Source organism: Mirounga angustirostris, unplaced genomic scaffold, assembly GCF_029215605.1.
Source record: "Mirounga angustirostris isolate CCGP_5_RB_7025 unplaced genomic scaffold, mMirAng1.0.hap1 SCAF_6, whole genome shotgun sequence".
NCBI lineage: Eukaryota > Metazoa > Chordata > Mammalia > Carnivora > Phocidae > Mirounga > Mirounga angustirostris.
The window spans coordinates 97,456,268-97,483,754 of record NW_026991714.1 but is presented as its reverse complement, the minus strand read 5'-3'; the positions used below and the strand labels follow the sequence as shown (position 1 = coordinate 97,483,754).

Genomic DNA, 27,487 nt, shown 5'->3' with positions numbered 1-27,487 from the left:
CTGTTGTGGGAATGCAAACTGGTGCAGCCACAGTGGAAAACAGTATGGTGGTTCCTCAAAATGTTAAAAATAGAACTACCTTATGATCCTGCAATTGCACTACTAGGTATTTATCCAAATAATACAAAAATACTAATTCAAAGGGCTATATGCACCCCAATGGTTATAGCAGTGTTATCAACAATAGCCAAACTATGGAAAAAGCCCAACGTCCATGGACTGATGAATAGATAAAGAAGAGGTGGTATATATATAGGAATATTCCTCAGCCATCAAAAAGAATGAAATCTTGCCATTTGCAATGACATTGATGGAGCTAGAGAGTATTATGCTAAGTGAAGTCAGTCAGTCAGAGAAAGACAAGTACCATATGATCTCATTCATATGTGGAATTTAAGAAACAAAACAAGCGAGCAGAGGGAAAGAAAAGAAAAAAGAGGTATCCAAGAAACAGACTCTTAAGTATAGAGAACAAACTGATGGCTACCAGAAGGGAGGTGGGTTGGCAGGTGGGTGAAATAGGTGAAAGGGATGAAGGAGTGCACTTGTGATGAGCACCGGGTGTTGTATGGAATTGTTGAATCACTATATTATACACCTTAAGCTAATATTACACTTTATGTTAACTGGAATTGAAATAAAAACTTAAAAAAAAAAAAAACACCAAACGAACAAAGGAAAAAAGAGAAAAACCAAAAAACAGACTCTTAACTATAGAGAGCAAACTGATGGTTACCAGAGGGAGGTGGGTGGGGGAATGGGTGAAACAGGTGATGGAGATTAAGAGTACACTTATATCTATATCTATATCTATATCTATATCTATATCTATATCTATATCTAGATATTTTAAAGATTTTATTTATTTTGAGAGAGAGAGTGAGAGCGGGGAGGGGCAGAGGGAGATGGGAGAGAGAGAATCTTAAGCAGACTGTGCTGAGTGTGGAGCCTGTTGTGGGGCTCAATTCCATGACTATGAGATCATGACCTGAGCCAAAACCAAGTCAGATGCTCTACCCAACTCTGCCACCCAGTCACCCTGAGTACACTTATCTTGATGAGCACTGAGTAATGCATAGAATTCTTGATCACTATATTGTCTACCTGAAATTAATATAACACCCTATGTTAACTATACTGGAATTAAAATTAAAATATAAATAAAGTAAAATTGACAAATGAATCTTTTCACATAAAGTTGGGATGCTTTTCAAGGGCAGCTGCTTCTGTCACTCTCTCAATAAATAAATAAAATCTAAAAAAAAAGAAAAGAAAAGAAAAAGGGACGCTTGAGTGGCTCAGTCAGTTAAGCGTCTGACTTTGGCCAAGTCATGGTCTTGGGGTCCTGGGATGGAGCCCCGTGTGGGGCTCCCCGCTCAGTGGGGAGTCTGCTTGTCCCTCTCCCTCTACCTTTCCCTCTGTTTCTCCCCCTTTTAATGTTGTCTCTCAAATAAATAAATCTTCAAAGGGCTGCTTCTGTGCTGGGTGAGTCTGCATGCAGTGCTTTTTTTTTTTTTTTTTAAGATTAATTAATTTATTTTGAGGGAGAAAGAGAGAGGAGAGATGGAATCTCGAGTCCCCACTGAGTGCTCAGCCCACTGTGGGGCTCAATCTCATGATCCTGAGATCATGACCTCAGCTGAAATCAAGTCAGACGCTTTAATGACTCAGCCACCTAGGCGCTCCTGCACACAGCTCTTTAAGAGCCATTTCTCAGGTTGCCAAAGCCCTGTGGATCTTGTGGGCATGAGCCCCATTGGTCTTCAAAGCCATTTGTTTTAGGCTTTTCTCAGGTGTTGGTCTTAAATGTTGGCATGCCTGATGTGGTGCACAAACCCTTTGATACTCAGGGAATAGCTGTGGGTTTTGAGTTTCCTCCCAAATATGGGTTGCCATGCTGGAGATGGGGTTTATGGTGAGATTGTGTCTCAGCCTTTGAGGTTTACCTCTCATTTGCTTGATGTGAAGTGGTTGTTCAGCCAGTTTTTAGGTTTTTTACCAGAGGAAATTGTTCCATATATAACTATAGTTTCAGTGTGTCTATGGGAGGATGTGAATTCAGGACCTTCCTACATTGCCATCTTGAACCAAAATCTGAACAGAAAAGAATTTTATGAGAAAACACACTGGGAGTGTTTACAATGCTTACTTTAATGGCAAGTTTTGGGCTTAGAGATAATGTTTGCATCTTCTCATTTTTGTCCTGTCTGCCCTGTGATGTTTGATAAGGTAATCAAATAGGACACAATTTGCATTTGTTTCCCAGTTCAGAGACCATTTTGATATTCAGTTTTGGCAGTTTTACAACATTCCTAGGCTTGTTTGGAAGTCAGATTTATTCATTGGGCTTTTTTATCTTACATTTGAATTTTGTAGTAAGGGAAAAATATTAACACAGGATAAATTTAATGTTTGACAAATTATTGGGGCTTCTTTGCTTATTTTAAATTTCCACTCAAAAGTTTGAAGAAGTAAAATCTAGGAATGTTAAAATCTCTTCAATTAATTCTGTTTCCTTTCCCAACTTACCTTCAACTGCAAGAGAATTTATTTTGAGACATAGTCAACATAATGAAATTGCAATGCACTGAACTAATGAGAAAATCTCAAGAGGTCTATTGCAGTGATCAAGCACAGTGGCCTATTGGAATGAAAAATCCTCAAATAAAGTCAACATCTAATTTTTTAAAAGTAAAATCTAAACCTCATTTTAATCACTGTCTTATTTTTATCTTTTGCATGTCAGCTTTATCTGCAAGGTAAAATTATTGCTTTTACTCTTTAGCATCTTTAAGTATATATATGGGCAGAGAGAGATGGGGTGTGTTTAATAGGGATCTAATCTAAAGTACACTAACAGATATTGTATGACCTCTCCTTGACAAATTATTTGTTGTTGTATGGGAAAAAAACCTACTTAAATAAATGAATCATCATAGTTTGAGTACTTTGAGCTATTTAGTATCAATAAATGGAGAGTGTAAGTCTTGATAATGAAAGTTCAAACTTTAAAGTCTCCACTTTACACAAACTGATTTTTCATAGAAATATTTTGTAGTGATATATTCTTGCTGGGTTGTCTCCCTTTCTTCTTTGGCCATGGACATATTGCTTGGTTTTTATGTTTTTTTAATTTTAATTTTAATTTAGCTTAATTTTATTTTATTTTTAAGATTTTATTTATTTATTTGACACAGAGAGAGACAGCGAGAGAGGGAACACAAACAGGGGGAGTGGGGAAGGGAGAAGCAGGCTTCCCATCAAGCAGGGAGCCCGATGTGGGGCTCGATCCCAGGACCTTGAGATCATGACTTGGGCTGAAGGCAGTCACTTAATCAGCTGAGACACCCAGGCGCCCCTGTTTTTTTTATTTTTAAGACTTATAAATGTGTTTACCCTAGAATTCCTATTTGGAACTATATAAAGTTCACAGAAATAAATGTGAAGAAGTAATATTTAAGAAGTAGAGCTAATTTTTTTAGGGAAAATAAAGTGCTTAGGATTAAACTGATTGGTAAAATAGTTTATATTGTCAGTAAAATTACTTAAATTGTTTAGAATATTAGATTTGGTATTTTGATTTGAATGTAGTGAGAAGGGACCAAGAAATGGGCAAGGCACAGAAATGATCATACAACACGATAGTTAATATAAAAGTCATTACAATTACGTCAAGAGAAATTTGTTTACTATGCTATAAAATGGGGAAACCGAGCAGACTTTGTTTAAACTGATGGGTAGAATCTGTTCCCATTTAAGGCTCTGAGAACTTGTCCTTCCATTTGAAGCCCAATTCAGATCTCTTCATGTGTTCTATGTGGCCTGAGTCCCTCAATTGCTATACCTAGTTTTTTTCTGTTTTACCACATGTTGCTTTTATCTCTCTCTCTCTCTCTCTCTCTCTTTTTTTTTTTTGTATTCTCTTTACTACTTTACCTTGTGTTAAAGTTAGTAGTATAGTAGGAAGAGCACAAATATTGTAGTAAAAACCCGGTTTATACTCTGAGTCCCAGAGTACTTACTTGTAGAATGGGGAGTGAAATAGGATTAAGTTGGAAAGCACAAAGTATCTGGCACTGAGCAGGCACTCAGTAAATGTCTTTCCCACTTCTGAGTTTCATGTCTAGTTCCTGAGTCGTTTATAAGTTCCTTTAGGGCAGGAAATATGTTTAATATTCATAGTAGTACCTTGTGCATAGTAGGTTCTAAAAGATTATTTGTTGAATTTAATTTGCTATAGTGCTGTGGAAGCTTAGCACTGTTATTTTCCATTTCTTTTTCCTCTGTCATCTTGGATTGAGATAAACATGTTGCTTTCATGAAATTGAGGATTTAATTCAGTAGGATGCCATTATAATATGACTTATTCCATAGAATTTGAATAGTAAGGTCAAATCATTTCCCTGGAAACTTAATAATATTCTATAAAATCTTATTAGCCTGTCTCATAGCATCATAGTCCGTGGAATTCTGGTGTGTTTAAGATGGTGAAGTCTCTATCTGTAGAAATCTGTCTAAAGGCATGCAGTGAGAATACGGGAAATAAATGACATGAAGAGAGAGCAAATGCAAATGTCATTGCAAGTAACATTACTTGACATTTTCAATCACTGATCTTCCAAAGTATGTTCTAATTTACTAAAATAAACCAAGAATTGAATTTCTTGTGAGCTCCCTTTGTTTAATTAATTATTAGCAGCAGAACAGTATTCTGTGATCCACTGCAATTTGTCTCCTTTGTGTTTATCTAGTATCTGACTTAAAAATGAAAAGAAGCATTCTGATTCAGCAGAACTGATTTTATAACTCATCTGCGTTATAGAGCAGAAATGAATAAATGTTTGCTGAACGTGCTACATATGCTTTGATCACCAAAATGTTAGTTTTCTTTCCTTCTCAAAATATAAGATCTGAGAGATCTTCCTGGCTGAAGTTTGTGGGGTGCTTATTTTGCATAGATATTTCTATAGAGGCAAGCAGCTACCTTTATATATATTTGTTTCCATGATTGGAATGTGAGAGCTCCTTTAGTACTTCCTCATTATGATTTGAAATTATACATTCATCACAATTTTTTTTTTGTTAGAAGTAGCAGTACAGGGGAAGAATGGGGCAGGGGAAATCGGAGGGGTAGACGAACCATGAGAGACGATAGACTCTGAAAAACAAACTGAGGGTTCTAGAGGGGAGGAGGGTGGGAGGATGGGTTAGCCTGGTGGTGGGTATTGAGGAGGGCACATTCTGCATGGAGCATTGGGTGTTGTGCACAAACAATGAATCATGGAACACTTCGTCTAAAACTAATGATGTAATGTATGGGGATTAACATAAGAATAAAATTAAAAAAAAAAAAGAAGTAGCAGTACATGCTAAAACACAGTTGTTTTTTTATTTTTTTTAATGAGGTATGCTCTTTTGTTGGAATGAGGACTAAACACGCTTCCCATTCATGCAATAATGTTGGTTATACTTATGATACAGTTTCTAATTCTTTATAATCAGTCTTTGTTATTTCATTGAAAGACAATTAGCATTTGTTCTCTCTGGATTATGAATGAGAGAAACTGAGGCTCAATCTGGACTATTTCTCTGTTTTAGATAGTTAGGCATTTGAGAAAAATGTCCTGCTAGCCTAATGATTTACTTTTGTTTTCAATTTCAGTTTCAAAGAACATTTGAGTCTCTCAAAAATGTTTCCAATAAATCTGACCTCCAGAAAACCTACCAGAAGCTTGGGAAGGAGCTGGAAAATCTGGATTATTTAGCCTTCAAACGTCAGCAGGTAGGAGTAAGAACTCTCCTTGGTGAAGGAGATAACACTTTATGCTTCCTGCCATCCTGCCTGTCAGGTTTAAGTGGATCTGGGGAGACTTATCTTCTAATGTTTAGGGCAGAAATAGGTTGTGCTGTGCTGTGCGACCTGCTGTATTCATATGGCTTCCTGAAGCATTCGTTGTGGCCCTTGCTTTTGGATGTGCAGTTTGGGGGTCTCCACATGTGTCCTTATACCTCTCTTAAAGAAAACTCCTGCTGGTTTGTGAAGCTATAACTACCCTTTGACTAAGGACACCTCAATGTCATAAAGGAAACCTCTGTGATGGCTTGGCCAGATGGCTTTTATATTTGACAAGGGGATACTTGAGAAAAATCACCTGATGACCAGGAAAAGGATATAGATGTACATACAAAATTGAGGGAAAGAATCACGAATACGCCAAAGTATGAATCAACCTTTAGTTTTCTTGTTTGATCTCTGAAGATTAGTGGAATTTTGCTAAATGTGTAAGGGGGAAGGAAAATATACTTTACAAATGCAAGGCTTTTAGCCTCCTTGTATAGACCTCTCAATAAGTACAGAACAAAAATAGACTTTTATAGAGTTGCTTTCAGAATTAGTATTTTTTAAAAAAATATTAGTAATCACTAAATTTTATATATTTGTGAGATGCTGCCATAGTAACTAGCTAGCTAATTTTCCCAAGCTGATCTTCACCAATTTCCTCATAGCCACTAGGCGTCAGGGTTGTCAAGCTTTTACCTGATTGCATGTTTATTCCGATCAGAACAGCCAGATAGAAGTTTAAATTAGGTTGCATGAAATTCGGGAATGTGTTCAATGATGGATAGTGTCTAGAAAAATGACTAAGTGGCTGTCTCGCATGGCCAGCCACTGAGTCCATTATTTAAGTCTTTCCTGTTAGTGTGGCAAAAGGTGTGACTCTCTTGTGATTGTCTAATTCACAGATTTTTGATCTTTTGGATGAAGTTTTCAAAGCTGTGCTTCTTTTTTTAGTTATACTTTATGAAGTCAGGTCTAGAAATATTGACTTGAAAAGGGAATTGTGTTCTGGGTTTTGCTTTATCACCGATATTACATGGGCATTTAGCCTTCCCATTGCCCTATTTTCCTGTGAGTTATATTTATTTTGTAGGATGTTCTGGGGTAAATGGAGCATCTCTGCATGTACTTTAATTTATATGAAAAAGGACACAATATCCATTTAAGTTTTATTTATTTATTTTAAAATTAGTGATGGCTTACATATTAGCACATGTAAAGGAAGTGGTCACGGTTACATAGAGCTAATACAGGAATCTCCCAGATGGTGCTACTTAAAATTCACACCATAAGTCACTGCTCTGGCCTATGCAATTTTTAGTACAGTTTTGTTTCCAAGAGCCATATTTTACCCCTGAGGGATATTTGAGTTGGCAGGCAGTAGTCACTGTCCTCTTCTCTCATCCTTTCTTGTTAGCACATTTCCATTGATTAGATTTTCGCATTAGCTAATTGTGAATTTGGAAAAATGTGAATGCTTCAAGGGCAGAAGGGCAGGACTCTGCCTGAATGGCATTGAGGACAGATAAGTAAATTGCATATGTGGGTGAAGAAAAGATGGGCACATGGGGTGTAAATGTGTGTACACTTAGGTATATATAAATCATATATACTGTTTATTAAATGGCAATTGTATGCCACATATTGTGATTAAACATTTATGGATCAGATCATCAAATGTTTATAACAATACAATGGGGTTGGTTTTATGAGCACCATTTTAAGGTGAAAAAGTGGTTAAGAGAGTTAAATAACTTGTCTAAGGTCACTGGGCTAATAAGACAAAGATGGGCTTCAAATCTAAATCAGTCTGACTCCAGACCTGGGCGTTTCCCAGGTCTCATTCCCGGTACCCCTGCAGGGAGCCAGGCTGGGGGATAGGAAGGTGAGGATGTCTAGGCATGCCAGACCCAGGGCTTAAAAATACCTTTGAGATGAACCATGAGAGACTATGGACTCTGAGAAACAAACTGAGGGTTCTAGAGGGGAGAGGAGTGGGGGGATGTGTTAGCCTGGAGATGGGTATTAAAGAGGGCACGTACTGAATGGAGCACTGGGTGTTATATGCAAACAATGAATCATGGAACACTACATGAAAAACTAATGATGTAATGTATGGTGATTCACATAACATAATAAAAAAAAAATAATAAAAAAATACCTTTGAAAGTAGGTACCTGGTGAGAGGCAAAACAGGGCTGGTTCTCTCCACCTCTCTTTCTCTCATGCAAATTGTTTAGTATATACAAAAACACAAAAGGATTTTTGAAATAATATCTTTAGACAGCTAAGAAAATGCATAAAACTTTATCTTCACAATCTTCTGAGTTTTATATTTAGTAACCATGGTTCTAGTGAAATTTATTCACACAACGCAGTGTCTTAAACTCAAAGGGACAAATCCTTATGAAATGAACTTAACTGTACACATAACATACTGTCAATCCTTTTGTATTACACAACTCCAGTTATCCTTATATTCTAATAATCATTTTTTTCTACTTGGAAAAGATGGAAGGGGAAGTGGAGGGAAGTGGAAAGAGGATGGTAGAGTAGAAAGAAAGTCATGGACCAAAGACTGATGGAAAAAGAGGGAAAGGAACTTGTAGGGATATGATAAGAGGGACCAAGTGAGGGAAATTAAACTATACTTGGTTTTATATTGTGTACCTAGAACTCTTCATTTTATTAACCCCCAGGCTGGCTTCCTGAAGGGATATTAAGAATGAGACCTGGAAAAAGAGTATAGTAAACAAAAACATTGATTTTTGAAGAATTAAAAAAAAATTTCAAAATAGACAAAAAGGTAGGAAAAAAGAAAGGAATACAAGAAGACATAGCAAACGAGGGAGATGGCAGAGAATAGCAAAGACAAATTTTGTTTACTTCCCATTTTGCTTCCAAATGTAGCAGAGCTTCCTAGAAATTTGTAGTACTAACCAAGTTCTGTACCAAAGCCACAGATGAATTGTTGTGGATTAGGGTGGGCAGGGTTCAAAGAGTCAAAACATCATCAACTCTTCTCTGACTTGATGGGATTTGCCTTTTATCTCCAACCCTACCCCTTAAAAGGCCTCCAAACCTATTTTTTTTTTTTTAAGATTTTATTTATTTGCGAGAGAGAGAATGAGAGACAGAGAGCATGAGAAGGAAGAGGGTCAGAGGGAGAAGCAGACTCCCTGCTGAGCAGGGAGCCCGATGAGGGACTCGATCCAGGGACTCCAGGATCATGACCTGAGCCGAAGGCAGTTGCTTAACCAACTGAGCCACCCAGGCGCCCAGGCCTCCAAACCTATTAAACACATATAAAAAGTTTCTTCTCCTGGAAAAGATTCAGGTCTCTGTAAAATTGCAATTCAGCAAGAAAGATTCTGCCTTATAAGGCAGGATTCTTTGTACCAGAGAATTAGTCATGGTTTGTTCCCTGGTCTAACCATATTTATCATTCCTCTTTGTGACAGCGCATAGCTCCATAAGGACAGAGCCTTGTCTGTCACCTTTAATGCTGTATTCTCTGCAGTGTTCACAACAGTATCTGATCCATGGCAAAACCTCAGTAAACACTTGTTGGTGCTCTTGTTACTATGAGCAAGGAAGCATGCCTGAAGTTTTGGTCTCAGGTTACAGGCAATTAGTAACTTTGATGTATTTTAGTATACTTTTAAAATTCACAAGGGCATTAACCCTTTGGCTTCCTGGATACCAAAGGTTGACAGATGGCCCCTTGCCTTATTTATCATTTAGATTTTCCCCTAACATTTATAATTTTCCATCCATTTCTTTAAATAAACACAAAATGTTAATGTTACCTTAACTGTGAATTATGGATGACCAGTGGATTGATTATAATTATTTTCTTGGCCTCATTCATTAGATTTTTTTTTTAAGATTTTTATTTATTTATTTATTTGACAGAGAGAGACACAGTGAGAGAGAAAGAGCACAAGCAGGGGGAGTGGGAGAGGGAGAAGCAGGGTTCCCGCCGAGCAGGGAGCCTGATGTGGGGCTCGATCCCAGGACCCCGGGATCATGACCTGAGCCGAAGGCAGAGATGCTCAACGACTGAGCCACCCAGGCGCCCCTCATTCATTAGATTTTATTTTCTGTCCCTCTCTATGACATTTTAAACATCATTTTGAGAGATTTTTTTTTTTTCCCTGGGCCAGAGAGATCCCTGGATTACTTTGCTCTAGTTTTTTACCTTTTTTTTTTTTTGAGTTACTGTACTTTCTCTCCTAAGTGTGAGCTTAGCTATTTCTTTTCTTTTTCCTTCCTTCCTTTCTTTCTTTCTTTCTTTCTTTCTTTCTTTCTTTCTTTCTTTCTTTCTTTCTTTCTTTTTCTTTCTTTCTTTTTTAAAGAGTGAGTGCTTGTACTTCAACAATTCCTTGGGCTATATTTTAAGTTGGGGCACAAGCATCTCTCCATTTTCCTACTGTCAAAAAGACTAATGTTGAAAATAGCTTTGGTTGGAAGAGGTGAGAGAGGAGGCCCTGATAGATGAGGTGATGAGTCTTCCAGGATGAATCAGCCCGAAGTAACCAGATGACAAAGCAAGATTAGCCTGAGAATCTGAAACTGAAAAATTTTCAGTTTTTACTGTCTGGAGATGCATTCTTGGAGTTATCTGCTTTGACTGTTTGGTTTTTATCTTCCTGGTTAATGTTACATGGGAATGGTAATAGTAAGCTTCAGTTATTATATAGAGTCCAGATTTATGTATTAATTTGAGAGGTTATAAATCAAGAAATTTCCTTGGGGCTTTGGTTTTGTGGAATAAAATAAAATAAAGTTTGATTATCTGTACTCAAATTTAATTCCTTCTTCTCTTTTCTACCCGTAATACTTTTAATAGCATTATAAGACACATCCCCTTCCCAGAGGTTTATGAAGTCCTTTGTATAAATTCAAGTAGACATTATTGAGTCGAACATTATGTAGACTAAAGTACATTTACATATTGATGTGAAAACATGTAAAATTAAAATACTGTACTTCAGATACACATCCATGTTGGAACACATCACATATTCCTGCTCTCCCTCTTGTTTCCCTAATCATGCCATGCTATTCTGGCCCTTTTCACAAGGTTTATAAAACTTGGTATTTAGAGTATCTAGATCTTTTCTATTTGCTTATTTAATTGCTGATCATTCTTTAAAGCAAAACTGAAGTCTAGCCTCCCTCATGACACTTCATCCTATGACCTCTAGTCAATATGTAAGCTCTTCCTTCTTTGTCATTTTTAGCTTTTATCCGTGTCATACAATATAGCATCTTATTGCTTATACACTTATTTTTCAGTAAGTGCAAGTTAGAGTATAGCTTTGTAGTCAGCCAGATCTAGTTAGACTGTTCGTACTGCCCTGGGCACCATAGTTCTTTTTTTAAAATGTTAAAAGAATAATACCTAACTTATAGCCTGTTTTAAGGAAACAATATATAAAGCATAAAGTACATAAATGCTTTAAATCCTTTATAATACATAAAAGAATCGGTATGTAAAGAACTTAGCACCATGCCTGGCAGGTAGTTAGTATACGTAAGTTATTATGATGTTGTTTTGTATTATTCTCGTAAGTCATCTTCCATAATGGTAAATTCCATAAGAATATGCTCTCTATTCTGTACAGTTTTGTACTGCACATAAGGTTCAGCACTGTTCTTAACATATCAGATGGAATGTTTCTGGACATATGTGTTGTAGGGGTTGGAGATCTGTGTGACAGAACAAACAAAAAAACCCCCAAAACTATTGATACCTTTTGAGAAAGGAGTTGCATTTTTTGCTTCTAATGTGTTTTATGGTCTCTTGATGGGCAGTAAAATTAAGGTCCTGAGTATTGTGCCATGGCAATCTGTGGTAGAAATAAGGTCTTAGACCCAATGTTCTGCCAAATCCCAACTCGTGTAATAATTACATCCTATGTACCTAAACTTGCCGTGTGGTTCCAGGTGGTATTGTTCAGCACAATATTGTTCTCTCTTTAGTGATGATGTTCAGGAATGAACCATTGCTTTAAAAAATTTTTTTATTGTTATGTTAATCACCATACATTACAGCATTAGTTTTTGATGTAGTGTTCCATGATTCATTGTTTGTGCATAACACCCAGTGCTCCATGCAGAACGTGCCCTCTTTAATACCCATCACCAGGCTAACCCATCCTCCCACCCCCCTCCCCTCTAGAACCCTCAGTTTGTTTTTCAGAGTCCATCATCTCTCATGTGAACCACTGCTTTTTTCTTTCACTGAAGAAACTTTGTTAATCCCTTCAGATAACTCCCAAACCAGAAGGGTATATAATACTTTGTAGGATAAGAATTGCATTTAAAATGATTCCTTATCAATGAGGAAAAATAGAAATAAATTAAAAAAAATCTATTTAGTAAGAATGACTACAGGTTAACATCCTTGCATTGAAAAATAAAATTCCAGGTGGATAATGACTGACCACATAGAGAATAATCCTAGGCTCACCTTGGAATTCAAGAACTCTGAGGACATAAGACAGCAATGTTGGGCTCCTCTGAAATCAATACTTAGCAAAACAGAACTGAATAGTGTTAGGCTCGTTGTTGTTGTACTCTAGCATATAGAGAAGAGGAAGCTGATGAATTCCAGTAGTAGTCTAACTTCCCATTACATTAACACTAAAAATGGAAGTTGTAAATATATTTTACTTAAACTTTAAAAAAGAAAGTACCTAGGGATTTGGGATTATTTAGATGCAGTCTAAGGAAGAGTGTAATTGGGGGCTAAATGAGCATTAACAGGAGGTGTTAATCTTCTAGAACAATAGTTCTAGAAGCAGTAGATTCACTTCAGTGATTTTTGCTAGATGAAATATGATAATAGCTCAATTGGGAGAAGAGCCTTCCTTTCCTTGTTCTATAATTAATCCATCTCTCTTGAAAGAGTTCTGATTGAATTACACCTTTTAAGAGTAAGTCAACCAAAGACTGCTACATTAAAATTTTCATGTCTACCTTAGATGGTATTCTGTTTCTTACTTGCCCAATGAAGTAAAATGATTATTTATGCCATTTATAAAACTGTTTCTGAAGATCCCAAAGCATTTCAGACATTATTTGAAAATTCGTTGCACAGGTATTAAAAATGTTGAATTATAAGACTGTGCTGCACAAAGTTCAAATCATCCCCAACATGTTTTATCCTATCCACTACAGATGCAATTCCATTTTTATTCAGTTGCACACAGTTTGTCTCACAGGAAAAGAAAAAAGATGGCATTACATTTATTCTTCACTTTTCTGGTACAGAGAGAAGAAGGTTGGATACATCATTCAAGGTCATTCCAAGTCAGTAACAGATTCAGAATTAATATTCACATTTCCTAATTTCTAGCTTATTGCATAGCCATCTAATCATTTTCACTACTTCATAAACTGCAGATCTTTATAGGGTAATTTCTTTTTCTATAGTTATAGTCTGAAGTTAAAAAACCTTATGGATTTTTACGTAAGAACCTCATCCTTTATTTAAAAACAAATCAAAATGATGCATATTATATGTTGGTTCTCCTTCTAAAATTTGATTTCCACATTGGACATAATTAATAGTCATGACAAGTAGGTGTCTTCTAATTAATTAGTAAAGTACAAATATGGAGACATCTTTTTAATTCCAAGGTTTGCTATTCTATTTCCATCTGTTGTCTCTGGGGTTCAGTTTATTGGTGGCACGTAGGTAGAAAGCTGTTGACTCAGGCATATACTAGCTGATTTTTATGCACCAGAGAAGATTTATTAATTTTTTACAAGTTTGTTTTCTATGATAGTTTGCCTCATGGGCAGCTTATAGCTACTTCATAGTGGGGAATGCTTATTGAAATAGTTAATGCTTTGTTATGGGTTGTTTTCAAAATTTACAATGCTGATAGGGTGCTAAAAAACTTTAGTGTTTGCATCAATATGGCACTTATTTGTGCCTGTCTTATATTGATATACCTAAGTCCATAAGATTGTCAATAAAAGTTGGTTATTGATGAGGAATTAAAGTCCTAAAAGAGTTAACTCTGAAAAGATATCTTCTCTAGTCTGTTTTGTAGCTTGAAGGTGATCTGTGTGTGCAAAGAGGATACATTTTTACTCCAAGGACATGAGCTGTGGTGGCTTATGATGCAGACTAAAGAAGGCATACAAGAATCAGAACCTTAAACTAAGGAGTCTTTGGAATTCATCTAACCCAACTATTTTTATTTTAGAGATGAGAAAAATGAGGCCCATGGAGATATCCTGTACAAGGCTACACACTTGCTAATAGCAGAATGGGGCAGTAACAGGGAGTGACATTTTCTTTGGTTCTTTTGTGAGTCCGGTAGCCTAAGTCAGCATAATATGTGTATTGGTCCTTCAGTATCTCTGGTTTGTATACTGAATATAGATATGGATCCTTTTAACGTCTAAATTTATGTGTATACTGTTAGATATTGAGATGCCTGTAAATGCAGGTCATTCAGTAGGGCCATTTTTTAAAAAAAGAAAAGACAATGCAGTAATATTACAATATTTTATAAGAGGTAGGAATTATAAGCGTTGTCTAATTCAATCACTTCAATACACAGATACACAAATAATACAGAAAACATCATTTTGTTCTTTTATTGCAGAAGAATTTTGATTTCTTTGACAATTTCTAGATCCTGTGTCCTCCAAGCCACTCCCCTCTAAACCAGTGCATCCCAAACTTTATTTTATTTTTAAAGATTTTATTTATTTATTTATTTGTGAGAGAGAGAGCAGAAGCAGGGGGAGCGGCAGGCAGAGGGAAAAGCAAGCTTCCCGCTGAGCAAGGAGCCTGATGTGGGACTTGAATCCAGGGCCCTGGGATTATGACCTGAGCTGAAGGCAGACGCTAAACCAACTAAGCCACCCAGGCTCCCCTCAAACTTTATTGTGTATACAAATCACTTGGGAAATTTTGTTAAAATAGACATTTTGATTCAGTAGGTTTGGAGTAAGACAGGAGAGTCAAACAAGCTCCTCAGTGATGCTGATGCTGCTGATCTATGGACCACACTTCGAGTATGAAGGGAGTTTAAATAATAAATTGCAGGAGAGTATTATTTCCAGTTGTATCTCAGAAGCCTAATACAATCCCTGGAATATAGTAAGTACTTAGTAAATATTTTGGATTTGGGTGATGATCGGATAGGAAGCTTTGTGTCTATATGTAGGACATAGAAGGTATTGTCATCCTTACTATAATATCCTTCATCCCCTTACGTTGGTGTTTCTCTGTTGAAAGGACATGCTTGTATACATAAATATTGTGTTTTTTAGATTACTTATTTCAGGAGTTGTAGAAGTTGTTCTATGCACATCTTTGCCCCATGTGAAAGAACAGGTTGAATATGAGAGCAATTGAGTCTAAGGTACAAGGAGCTGAAGAAGAGTTAAGAATGTAGTCTGTTAGCCCTGCAGTGTCCACTGTGACTTGGCCAAACTGACCATGGGGCCAGCCGTATTAGCAGCATTTGTTCCAGAAAAGCAAGCTCAAATACTTACTACAGACTTGATGAAAATTATAATCTCAAACAGTTCTTGTTAAATTTGTGTATCTAAGTTGTACCTCTCTACCTGTGTGCACAATTAGAAAACATCACAATGACTGTTACTGCATCCTTGTCAGGTGAAAAGATTATTGCTATAGCTGCAGCTCTGTGTTAACAGTAGAGCTGGGAGTGCGCCTAAAGCACTGCTGGCTAAAATTCAAAGGAAGTGTTGATGTTGCTAAGATGAGGCCAACAGTTTTGCTGACAGTAGAGCTTTATCAGCACCACGCTCTAACCAACTGAGCTAACCGGCCATCCTAACAGTAGAGCTTTAAACATGCACACACCAATCATGCAGCCTTTTGTAGATGTTAAGTTGTTTGTTTGTGAGCGGCTGATTGCCTGACAGCTAATTTAATATATGATGAGGAATTCAGTGTATTCCTTTATTTTTTCAAAAAGCATACTCGATTTTTCTCTTCAAAGTACCATATTTGGACAGTTTCAAGTTGTCTATTTAGGAGGAAGCTAATCAGCTTTTATGTTTTTTTATCATGCTGCAAATGTGAAAGCAGTAGAAAATACATATTGAAATACATCTAGGTAAGGGGAAGAACCACCAGAAGATGGAGCAACAGGCTGGTTTGCTCTATATCTTGATCAGTGATTTACAAGAGTATATGTATGCTTAGGTTTTCTTCCATACACTCTGGTTTGAAATGACCAAAAAAAAAAATTATAGAATTATAATTCTTCAGAGTCATATTACAATTTAGATGGGGTATCTTTGAATTTTTACATTGTAAATAGCTTTTCTTTCTTCTATGAGCTGCTGATATTTGTATTCATTGACCAAATTATTGACTATATTTTGGTTAATATTTTTAGTATCACTTATGGGATTTTCGCAAGATGCCACAATTAACCTGTAAAATACATTGCATTCTTCTCCTTAACCGTATTTTTATGAATCTAATTTTTTCTTTGTTGTAACATACAGCATTAATACATGCTAATGTTCTCTATATAAATGCTGCTCATATTATTATAGCATCTGGTTGTACCATAGTTAAGTATTTATCATTTACTCCATTATAAAACCTTTGTTCCAAAAGCTGTATGAGCCTATTAGATATATACACAATTAGGTAGGTAATGATCTGTGGTTGCATCCATCCATACAGCATCAACAGCTGACCTGTGGCTGATTTTCCAAGTGTGGTGCTGATTGTTGATAGGAGGTACTTAGAATATGGGATGAAACTGTTTTGAGTATTTTGAGGGCTTTGTGTGTGTGTGTGTGTGCATGTGCTCTGAATTTAAGTTCTATATTTTGTTTTAACTTTACTGTTTGCTATTTATTTCCTGACTCTGATTTAGATATTGGTATTTATCTCTTTTGTGCTAAGCTCTCCATTCACACACTGGGAATTACTGAAGCCTTTCTTGGTACTTTCATTGGGGCAGAAGAAGGAAATGGTCCACCACATGTTTCATCACTGATAGTTAGACATTTATGTCTTCATCCTAAATTTATATTTGTAAAATTAAAGGTAATTGAGTTTTGGTCTTTTTCCCAGTTTCAGTGTTAGAGTCATTAAAAAAAAAAAGGCTGTCATGGAAGCTGACACTATGAAGGAAAAATTTGAAGCAAGATTTGAAAGAGAAAAAAATGCATTAATGAAGGGAACTATAAAAAAAGTAGGATACTTTTGACATTTTTGATAATCATCATGTGTAAATTTAGAGAAACTAAATATGGTAACTTATTCTGGTAAATATTCCAAGTTTTGGGGCTTCTTTGTCAGCTTTTGAGTGTAAGCTCAGTGAGGCTCATTTTCTCAGGGTAGAGGCATCACTTCTCACTTTGGGTCAGAGCAGCAAATCCTGGGGTGTGATACGATGTATCATAAAAAATAAAGAGAAGTTTTGGTAAGCAGCAATATGCTGTATTGAGAAAACATTCAACAGAAAGCTTTCGCTTGGCTCTTGCTCACTCTAATAAAAGCATATGTCTATACTATATAGTAAGAGTAGGCACACTTAAGGTTAAACTCATTTAACAACTGAGGAATTATGTTTATTTTACTTATGACATGGGTAACATTAAACCTAGACTAAGCTGAAGTAAATGGATTAAATGTACCTGAACTTTGTTTTAAACTTAGAAGAGATGATCTATTTGGAAACTGAAATCTGTCAGGAAACAGGGAGTATGTAACTCCTGGCTTAAGATACTTGAGATATTTGACCACTAAAGTAAATGGTTAGAATGGGATCCATGAAACAGAAAATAGCATTATACCGGTGGTAGGGTGTTTAGGAAAGGAAGGAAACTTAAATTAGATTCTGCATTAAGTAATGTATGCTAAGTAAGTTAGCGCTTGTGAACATGCGGTGCTCATGAGTGACTTGTATAATGGCTATGCATTTTCTTCTGCTCCAAACATCTGGCCCTGCAGACATAGAGAATATCTTGATATCTTTGTTACTCTGTATTTTTAAGAAGTTTGGAAGGTTTATTTCTTACCCTTGGTAATAAGAATTGTTTGTGCACATTGCTTCTATTGAAAGTAATTTCTTACTGTCATTAGGATATCAATATGAAAAAAACTGAAAATGACAATTTTCAAGAATGTTGGTGTAAGTGGAATAGATGTTACTATTCTATATTGTACATTTTTAATGTACATACTTTTTGCATATGGATCTATATGAGACCTGAGATCAATGAACACCCTCTAAAATCAAGCTCTTAGACTAAAAACTCTTGGTGATACTGAAGAACATGAGTAATTACGAGTAGTTTTAGGATAAGTAGATATGACTGGTAACATTTTTATGAAATATGGCATTAAGACATATTTATTTTGAAGACCAATAAATTGAAAAGACCAGTCACATGTCAGAATAATAAAAGAGGGGTGCCTGGATGGCTCAGTTGGTTAAGCATTCGACTCTTGATTTCAGCTCAAGTCATGACCTCGGGGTTGTGAGATCGAGCCCTGTGTCTGGTTTCACTCTTGAGCTTGGAGCCTGCTTAAGATTCTCTCTCTCCCTCTCCCTTTGTTCCTCCCTCCCCACCCCCCCACCCCCGCTCTCTTTCTCTCTCTCTCTCAAAAAAGAAAAAAAGAATAATAAAAAAAATGTAGTTAAGATTGATGTATAGCATGTTAAAGTGAAGTGCATATCCCCTAGGAGTACTCTGAAAATAATGTGTGTATCAGCGGAATTATAGGCACCAGAAATAATATATATAGCTTATGATTACTTATTTATTTTTTTAGAGAGAGAGCAAGGTGGGGAAGGGCAAAGAGAGAGGGAGAGAGAGAACCTTAAGCAGGCTCCACACCCCAATGTGGGGCTCGATCTCACAACCCTGAGATCATGAGTTGAGCTGAAATCAAGAGTCAGATGCTTAACTGACTGAGCCACCCAGGCGCCCCTATATAGTTTCTGATTATTAATGAAAAACATGATACACATTTCTTATTTGCTACATCTTCTTGTGAACTATATTCCAAAATTGATGGAATTAGGATGATGCTAAGAATTCATTTCATTGTGTTACATTATAAGCAATTAAAAATTTATTTGTAACAGATAACCATGTTCTCAAAACAGTAACTCATTTTATATCTAGCCATCTGTATGAATATTCTCCTTAACTTGACCATATTCTAAAAATTGGCTTTACCAAAGCTTCTATTGGGTCAGGGCTGGAGTAAATAACAGGGGGTGAGGACTTCCTGCTAAAAAGGAGACTCAGAATTATTATGCAGTAGTTTGGGAAGTTTGGATATCTTTTTTGATCCAGTGGAGCTGGGCAGAACCTGAATAATGACTGAAAAGATTTCATAGCCATATTTAACTCAATTCAGATAAGTAAAAAAAATAGAATGTTTTACTTGCCCATGATGTCCCCCTTTTTAAAAAAAAAGTTAGTAATTGAATATTGTTGACATACAATGTTATATTAGTTTTAGGTGTACAATATAGTAACTTGACAATTCTATATATTACTCAGCGCTCACCATGATAAGTATAGTCACCGTATTATTGCCACAATATTATTGACTATATTCCCTATGCTGTACTTTTCATCTCCGTGAGAAAATTTATTTATTTATTTAATAACTGGACATTTGTACCTCTTAATTCCCTTCATCTATTTCACCCAACCCCCACCCTCCTTCCCTCTGACAACCACCAGTTTATTTTCTGTATTTAAGAGTCGTTTTTTATTTGTTTCTTCTTTTTTTATATTTCACATATAAGTGAAATCATATGGTATTTGTCTTAATTTAAGGCAAATACATTAAAAAATAATGAGATAGTGTATTAAATTATATAAAAACCCAGAACTTGGCTTCAGTAAAGGCAGAAAGTACTTTATTATTTTTTAAAACTTATCTTCCTCCTAAGCACTAACACAAGCCGTATATTCATGAATAAATCCCCACCACTGTCTGAGCCTAGTCTGCTGAAAATAAAAAGGCATATATAATTCTGTCACACAGCAAGATAAAAGCTGGGTTCTTTATGCATGGAAACCATTTTCTACTAGGAGTTGTAAAAAAATAATAGAAATATAAAGAAAGTGAGTTTATGGAAAGAAGATCGACTCTTATTAACATTATGTAAATACTTTCTACAAGGGTGCTCTGATGTAAGAAACATACTATGTAATAATTCACTTTAATAAACAATAGGTGATGATTATTCACATAATAACAGAGGGATTTTTAGTGTACACAAATGTTCATTTGCAGGTTATTGACAGAGAGGTTGGAATGTTAGGAGACAGTGTCTACTGGACATTCTGTAGTAATGAAGATTTCCTGTCTCTGAAACTGTGGGAATGCCTACTATGCAGATTTTTAACTTGTTTGATTTCTGCAATAATCATGTGATGGAAATGTTATTATAGGGTGATAACCCGAGCCTTGAAGTAATCAGTGAAAGCAGGTTACATTTTGATGTCCTGTAAGATTAAGCATATTGGTCCTGGTCTCTACCCCAACCAACATTTTCCTAATTTCTTATGACAGGGCCTAAAATAGAATGCCTAATGCTTCATGTGCAGGTAGTGGGATTGTCTGAAGGGAGTGCCAAGAGCACACTGTTTAACGAGGAGGAGTATGGATGAGTGCATCGTAATCGTAAGGGATAAGTGAGTCCTAGGTAGAAGAACCAATCTAGAGAACACATGGTAGCTGCTAAAGGAATATTAAGAGGGGAGATGATACGGAAAAGTTTAGCATTCAGGGTAATATGGAATCCAAGGTACATTCTTAGAAGCAAAGTGTGAGATTATATGGCATAATTTTACTTTGACACATTATGTTCTTTTTTCCATTTTCCTCCTGGACTGCCCACACCAGAGGGAAGTTTCAGATCAGGCCTAGATAATAAAAAATGGCAATTCTCGATATCTTGCAAGGAGAGGCAAGTAGATATAACCAGGTTGTCTTTTCCCCATTCCTTGCCACCCCAGGAAATGCCCTCCAAGCTTGGGAGAAGAGGAGAATTGGATAGGAAAAAACAAGCTTAGACACGGTCTGTTTTTTTTTTTAAGATTTTATTTATTTATTTGAGACAGAATGAGAGAGAGAGAGAGAGCACATGAGAGGGGGGAGGGTCAGAGGGAGAAGCGGGCTCCCTGCTGAGCAGGGAGCCTGATGCGGGACTCGATCCAGGGACTCCAGGATCATGACCTGAGCCGAAGGCAGTCGCTCAACCAACTGAGCCACCCAGGCGCCCGACACGGTCTGTTTTTGTGCATGTCCTCCCCTGTCTGCAGCTACTGCCCCCGTTCCTCAGGCAGGGAGACACGCTAGAACTTACTCCATTGCAGTTTGGGGGATCTGAGATAAATAGTGAAATCCAGGTCTAATCTGGTCTTCTGAGAGGAGAACGCTTTCTGGGGATCTTAGTGTCAGAGTGGGTGTTTTTTTTGGTTTTTGTTTTACCATGTTTTCAAGTCAGAATTTTTTTTTCAGTTCTGAAATAGTGTGGAAGGCATCAGAGAATTCCCTTGGGACCGGAGTGTGCTACGGAAGTCATCTGAGAGAGGGGATCAGGGAGCTCAGTCACGTGGAGAAGACAAGGGCAGGAGATTAAAGAGGGATGGGTGAGAGAAGTTAGAGATGGCCTCAGGGATCACCAGTTTGCAGTGGGAACTGAGAAAGCTGCGGACTGTCCAGTTGTCATTAGAGAGAGCGTCTCCAGTGCCAAAGACCAGATGGAAGGAGTTGCATGAGGAACAGGAGGCCAGTGAAGGACCAAGGCAGAGCCAGGTGGATGTGAAGATGGCTGTCTTCCCAACTGTCCTGTGTTGGCAGCCTTATGAACTCTCCTGTGGCTTAGACTCATCCCAGAGAGGGGGAGGAAAGAGGGATTTAAACCTGAATGTGATTGAATTATTAAACTAAACAGATTTCTGTCACTGAATTGGGCTGAGTTTACTTGAAAAGGATTAAATTAAATTTTTGCCCTGAGCAAAATGGGGCTTGGAGTAAAAAAATTAATTTTATTACAGAAAAAATAAGTTATTTATTAATTACACCCTCATAAGGCTGAAAAAAAGTAAGTTATATTTTTACACATCAGTGTTTATGATTCTAAAATTTGTATCTGCTGTGAAGTTCTAAATCCAGGACTGAATGGGGGAGCATTGTGATGTTTGGAAATATAGCAGATATTTAGATGGTGTGTGTGTGTGTCTAGCATCTGAAACTTTATCACTGACGTTGGCTTTTCTATTCCACTTCTGCCATAGCCAGCTGGGAGATGAAGTATCACTTTGGTTAGGGTTACTGGATAAAATATAGTATGCCCAATTAAATTTGAATTTCAGATAAACAACAAATAATTTTCTTAGTATTAAGTATGTCCCAAATATTGCACCGGGTATACTAAAAAGGTATTCATTATTTGTTGGAAATTGAAATTTAACTGGGAATATTTGATTTTTATTTGCTGAATCTGGCAAGCCTTACTCTTTGATACACATAGCAGTGAAAAAATAGAACTAGCCTGCACTTTACTCTGTAAAGTTCGACAACAAATGGGTGCTGTACAACAAGTGTTAATATTACATTTCGTGGAAGAGGCAATTCTTTTTTTTCAAGATTTTATGTATTTATTTAGGGAGAGAAAGAGTGTGAGTGGGGCAGGGGGAAGGGCAGAGAGAGAGGGAGAGAGAGAATCTTAAGCAGGCTTCAAGCCCAGAGCAGAGCCGGACGTGGGGCTTGATCTCACGACCCTGAGATCATGACCTGAGCTAAAATCAAGAGTCAGTCGCTTAACGGACTGAGCTACCCAGGCATCCCCAGATGAGGCAGTTCTTGGTGCATCTTGATGGGTTGGGCTGACTTTCTGAGACAGCCAAATCTGGACAGACAGAATGGAACAGTTTAAGAAAATTGCAAGAATATAACCTATTTGGTGACTTGTTCTAGAACACACAAATAGTAAGTGACAGAATAAGGTTTTTCCAGGTCCAAATGGCCTCCATAATACAAATTCAGTTTTTAAAGAACTTCTCAGGAACATATTTATTGTATAAATAAAAGTACTTTTAAGATCTGGGTGGTTTGGTAGCTGTTGCTGTCTTCTCTAATGTACTCTTCCATTATGGTCAAGCCTATAAAAGGAAACTTACAAATCTTTTCCAGGAAGCATGCCTTTGAAATTAGTTGAATAATTTTAAGGAAATCATGAGATGCTACTTCTTTTTAACTTGGCATTTTATTCAAAGGGTGTTTCTGAAATTAAACCAGTGGGAGTTTAGCCAAAATAGTGCTATGACACAATGATGTCATTTAGAGAAATGTGCTGAGTTTAATAGCTCTAATTATTAGCAACTTTAAAATCATAAAGCAATTAAGAAAAAAAACCCTCACTTCTCTACTTCAGTGGAATACAGTTTCATTATGTGAAGCATTTCACCTGGTTTGGGATAGTTGGCTTTCAGTGACTATTTGAGATCCCAGTGTCACAACAAGTCTCCTTTCCTTATATTTAGTTTCCTCTTTTGTTCCAGAATAATCTTGTGTTCTGGACCCCATTTGCTTCTGTCCTCTGAGGACTTTTCTCCAATTAGAATGCCTATTTTCTCTCTACTTTCAACTTTTCTTACTCTTGTTTCCTCCCTAGCATATTATTAACCTGCTAAAGTTTGGCACAAACACACATCAACCTTCATTCAAAACTGTATCTGTTCTGGGAGTACCTGGGTGGCTCAGTCAGTTAAGCATATGCCTTTGGCTCAGGTCATGATCCCAGGGTCCTGGGATGGAGCCCTGCATTGGGCTCCTTGCTCAGCGGGGAGTCTGCTTCTCTTTCTCTCTCTCCCTCTGCCCCTCCCCACTGCTCGTTCTCTCTCTCTCTCTCTCAAAGAAATAAAATCTTAAAAAAAAAAAAAGCTATTATCTGCTCCAGTAACAGTCCTATCTCTTTTCTATTCCTCATAGCTAAGTTTCTGAAATATTTTAGGTGAGCTAACCTGCTTACTTAACTACATCAGTTCTTGGACAGAATTAGGACTGTAGCTAATTATTATTAACTGGCATTCTATTCCCATTAAGAATCAGATACCATATAAATTCCAAAATTGACCATGAAAATAAATGAAATGAAATTTAATATATCTTTTATCAAATATGTGTTAAGCATATGAAAACAAACTCTTAATATAAAAGCTATGCAATAAAAATATTCCTTTTGTGAATTTTTTTTTCATGGTTTGGCTAGGTGAGGCTTCTGAAAATAGGAGACCAAAGAAGTATGACTTTGAAAGGCTCTTCTTTCGTGGTAAAGCTACCTTCAGAAACACAAGCATTTTTATTGTTTTAAGGATCTTCAAACTTCATTCATATTTAGGGCAATCTGTTATTAACATTTTTGTCCATTCATTGGACATGAGTACTTCAGTGGTCTTTGAATTGTTAAATATAGGCAAGGGAAGGTTTTTATGATGATTTTTTTAATGATTCCTCACATTTTCATTTTAATATGAGTCAGCTGATTTGCTCTGTCTTGACCAGCTCAGCAGCATTGCCAATGGACTCAGTAGGCGATGATTTTATCAACAGTTGTAGGGCAGATGTAAGTACCAGTTTTAGTTTTAGTTTTTTTTTTTTTTTTTTGAGAGTTTTAATTATGTGCTTGCTCTCTTCTCCTTAGCACTGGCTGTTCCTCTTCTTGGAATGCTTTTCCATCAGAACTTCATAGCATGGTTCCTTCTTATATTTCAGGTTTCAGCTTAAATACTACTTCCTTAGAAAGGACTTCTGTAATCCATCTAAGGAAGAATCATCTCCCCTACTCCTGGCCTCTCCATAGCCCTTATCATTGTATGAAATTATCTTGTACATTGAATTTTTTGTTGTTGTTTATTGTCCAGCTTTCTCCATTAGAATATAAGCACCTTGTCTTTCTTCATATTGAATGGTGCTCAGTAAATATTTATTGAAGAAATGAATGATATGAAAGGTTAGTGATATCAGTGTATCAAAAGTCAAACCTTTCTTAGGAAGACTTTGTATGTAATTGTTTTTTTTTTTTTTTAATTTTTTTTTTTTAATTCTTACGTTAATCCCCATACATTACAACATTAGTTTTAGATGAAGTGTTCCATGATTCATTGTTTGTGCACAACACCCAGTGCTCCATGCAGAATGTGCCCTCCTCAGTACCAGCCACCAGGCTAACCCATCTTCCCACCCCCCTCCCCTCTAAAACCCTGTTTGTTTTTCAGAGTCCATCGTCTCCCATGGTTCGTCTACCCCTCCGATTTCCCCTGCTTCATTCTTCCCCTCCCACTACCTTCTTCTTCTTCTTCTTTTTTTTTTTCTTAACATATATTGCATTATTTGTTTCAGAGGTACAGATCTGAGATTCAACAGTCTTGCACAATTCACAGCGCTTACCAGAGCACATACCCTCCCCAGTGTCTATCACCCAGTCCCCCCATCCCTCCCACCCCACCCCCCACTCCAACAACACTCAGTTTGTTTCCTGCGATTAAGAATTCCTCATATCAGTGAGATCATATGATACATGTCTTTCTCTTTTTGACTTATTTCACTCAACATAATACCCTCCAGTTCCATCCACGTCGTTGCAAATGGCAAGATCTCATTCCTTTTGATGGCTGCATAATATTCCATTGTATATATATACCACCTCTTCTTTATCCATTCATCTGTCGATGGACATCTTGGCTCTTTCCACAGTTTGGCTATTGTGGACATTGCTGCTATAAACATCGGGGTGCACGTAACCCTTCGGATCCCTACTTTTGTATCTTTGGGGTAAATACCCAGTAGTGCAATTGCTGGATCATATGGTAGCTCTATTTTCAACTTTTTGAGGAACCTCCATACAGTTTTCCAGAGTGGCTGCACCAGTTTGCATTCCCACCAACAGTGTAGGAGGGTTCCCCTTTCTCCGCATCCCCGCCAACATCTGTCGTTTCCTGACTTATTAATTTTAGCCATTCTGACTGGTGTGAGGTGGTATCTCATTGAGGTTTTGATTTGGATTTCCCTGATGCCGAGCGATATTGAGCACTTTTTCATGTGTCTGTTGGCCATGTAATTGTTTTTTAAACTTCTAACTTATGGGGGTGCCTCATGGGGCACCTGGGTAGCTCAGTTGGTTAAGCGTCTACCTTCGGCTCAGGTCATGATTCAGGGTTCTGGGATTGAGCCCCGTGTCAGGCTGCCTGCTCAGCAGGTAGCCTGCTTCTCCCTCTCCCTCTGTCCCTCCTCTGCTTGTGCTCGCTTGGTCTTTCTCTCTCTCTCTCTCTCAAATAAATAAATAATCTTTAAAAAAAGAACTTCTAACTTTCCTTTTTACTTCTCAGTAATCTGGTTTCTGTCCTCTAGTTGCACCAACATTGTTGTCGTTACAATCACAGATCCAGTTGACATTGTTCAGACCTTTTAACTTAACTTCTGTAAGGCATTTAACACTGTCCCCTGGACGTCCTTCTTGTAAATCTTAACTTTCTTTTTTTTTTTTTTCTTTAAATTTTCTTCCTACTTGTCTAAATACTTTGAAATTTCTCTCAGGGTAAATGTTGATGTTTCCCAGAACATGACTGCTTTTCCTTTTCTTTCCTCTTCATTTTCCTTTTTTTTTTTTTTTAAACCTTCTACATACACTATAGAGTTATTTCATATATACCTATAGACTCAATAAGTGCCTCTAATTGGTAATTAGGTGACTCCCATATCTTCATTTTACTGCAGATATTTCTCTTTAATTCCAGACTTTATCTGGTTAGTTAATGGGCTTTTACTATTATCTCTTCTTGCCCTCCATTCCTACTTCTTCTTTCCATTTGTATGCCCTGCTTTAGCAAATGCCTGCTAACTGATTTTCTTGCATTCAGTTTCACTCCTTTTAAATTCAGCCTTAAATATTGTAGCTGGAAAGGTTTTTTTAAAATGCAAATCCGAGCATGTCATCATGTAAAATCCTTCACTGGTTCTCCATTGCCTTTAGAATAAAATCCAAATTTTGTAAGGCATTTAAGACCCTTCATTTTCCAATAAGAGCTTTGTTTTCAGCCATATCAGAATATTTGTAGTCTTTTGAACATATCACATTTCCTCTGGCTTCATATGCTTGGCATATACTATTATTTCTGTATGATTATTTTCTTCTCAGAGTCTCCTGGCCTGGCTCTTACTTGTACATCAAGTTGCAGATTTGACTGCTCCTAATTTGGGGTAGATGTCACGTTGTGGTGTTTTGAAACCATTCCATGCATATTTTTATCACATCACTTGTCATACTGTATTTTCCTGTCCCCTTTAACTATGTTATAAGCTCCTTGAAGTCATAGAGAAAATTCTTTCCTCTCTATTCCTCAACACCTCAAACCATGCCAGGGACAAAGTTGGTTTTAATGTTTTAATGACTGGTTGTCATATGAACAAGTAATTACATAGTTCTGTGAGTATCTCTGTCTCTGTGTCTCTCTCTTTTTGTATGTGTGTGTGAAAAGCCTTCATAATCTTTTGCGGTTACTTGATCCAGTTTGGAGTATTGTGTCACCATTTTCTTTTGCCTCACTATTATTTTGGGAGAGGGGATAGTATTTTCATGAACTGAATTG

General features: G+C 36.9%; 1 protein-coding gene across 1 annotated transcript in view; it reads left to right on the top strand.

Moving 5' to 3' along the window:
* The window catches only part of CTNNA3 (catenin alpha 3), a 1,789,288-nt gene that overhangs the window by 186,736 nt on the left and 1,575,065 nt on the right, over positions 1 to 27,487 (top strand). The window contains exon 5 of the mRNA XM_064594691.1: positions 5,663 to 5,782. Coding sequence (XP_064450761.1) covers positions 5,663 to 5,782 — 120 coding nt within the window. The remainder of the gene's footprint in view (positions 1 to 5,662; positions 5,783 to 27,487) is intronic.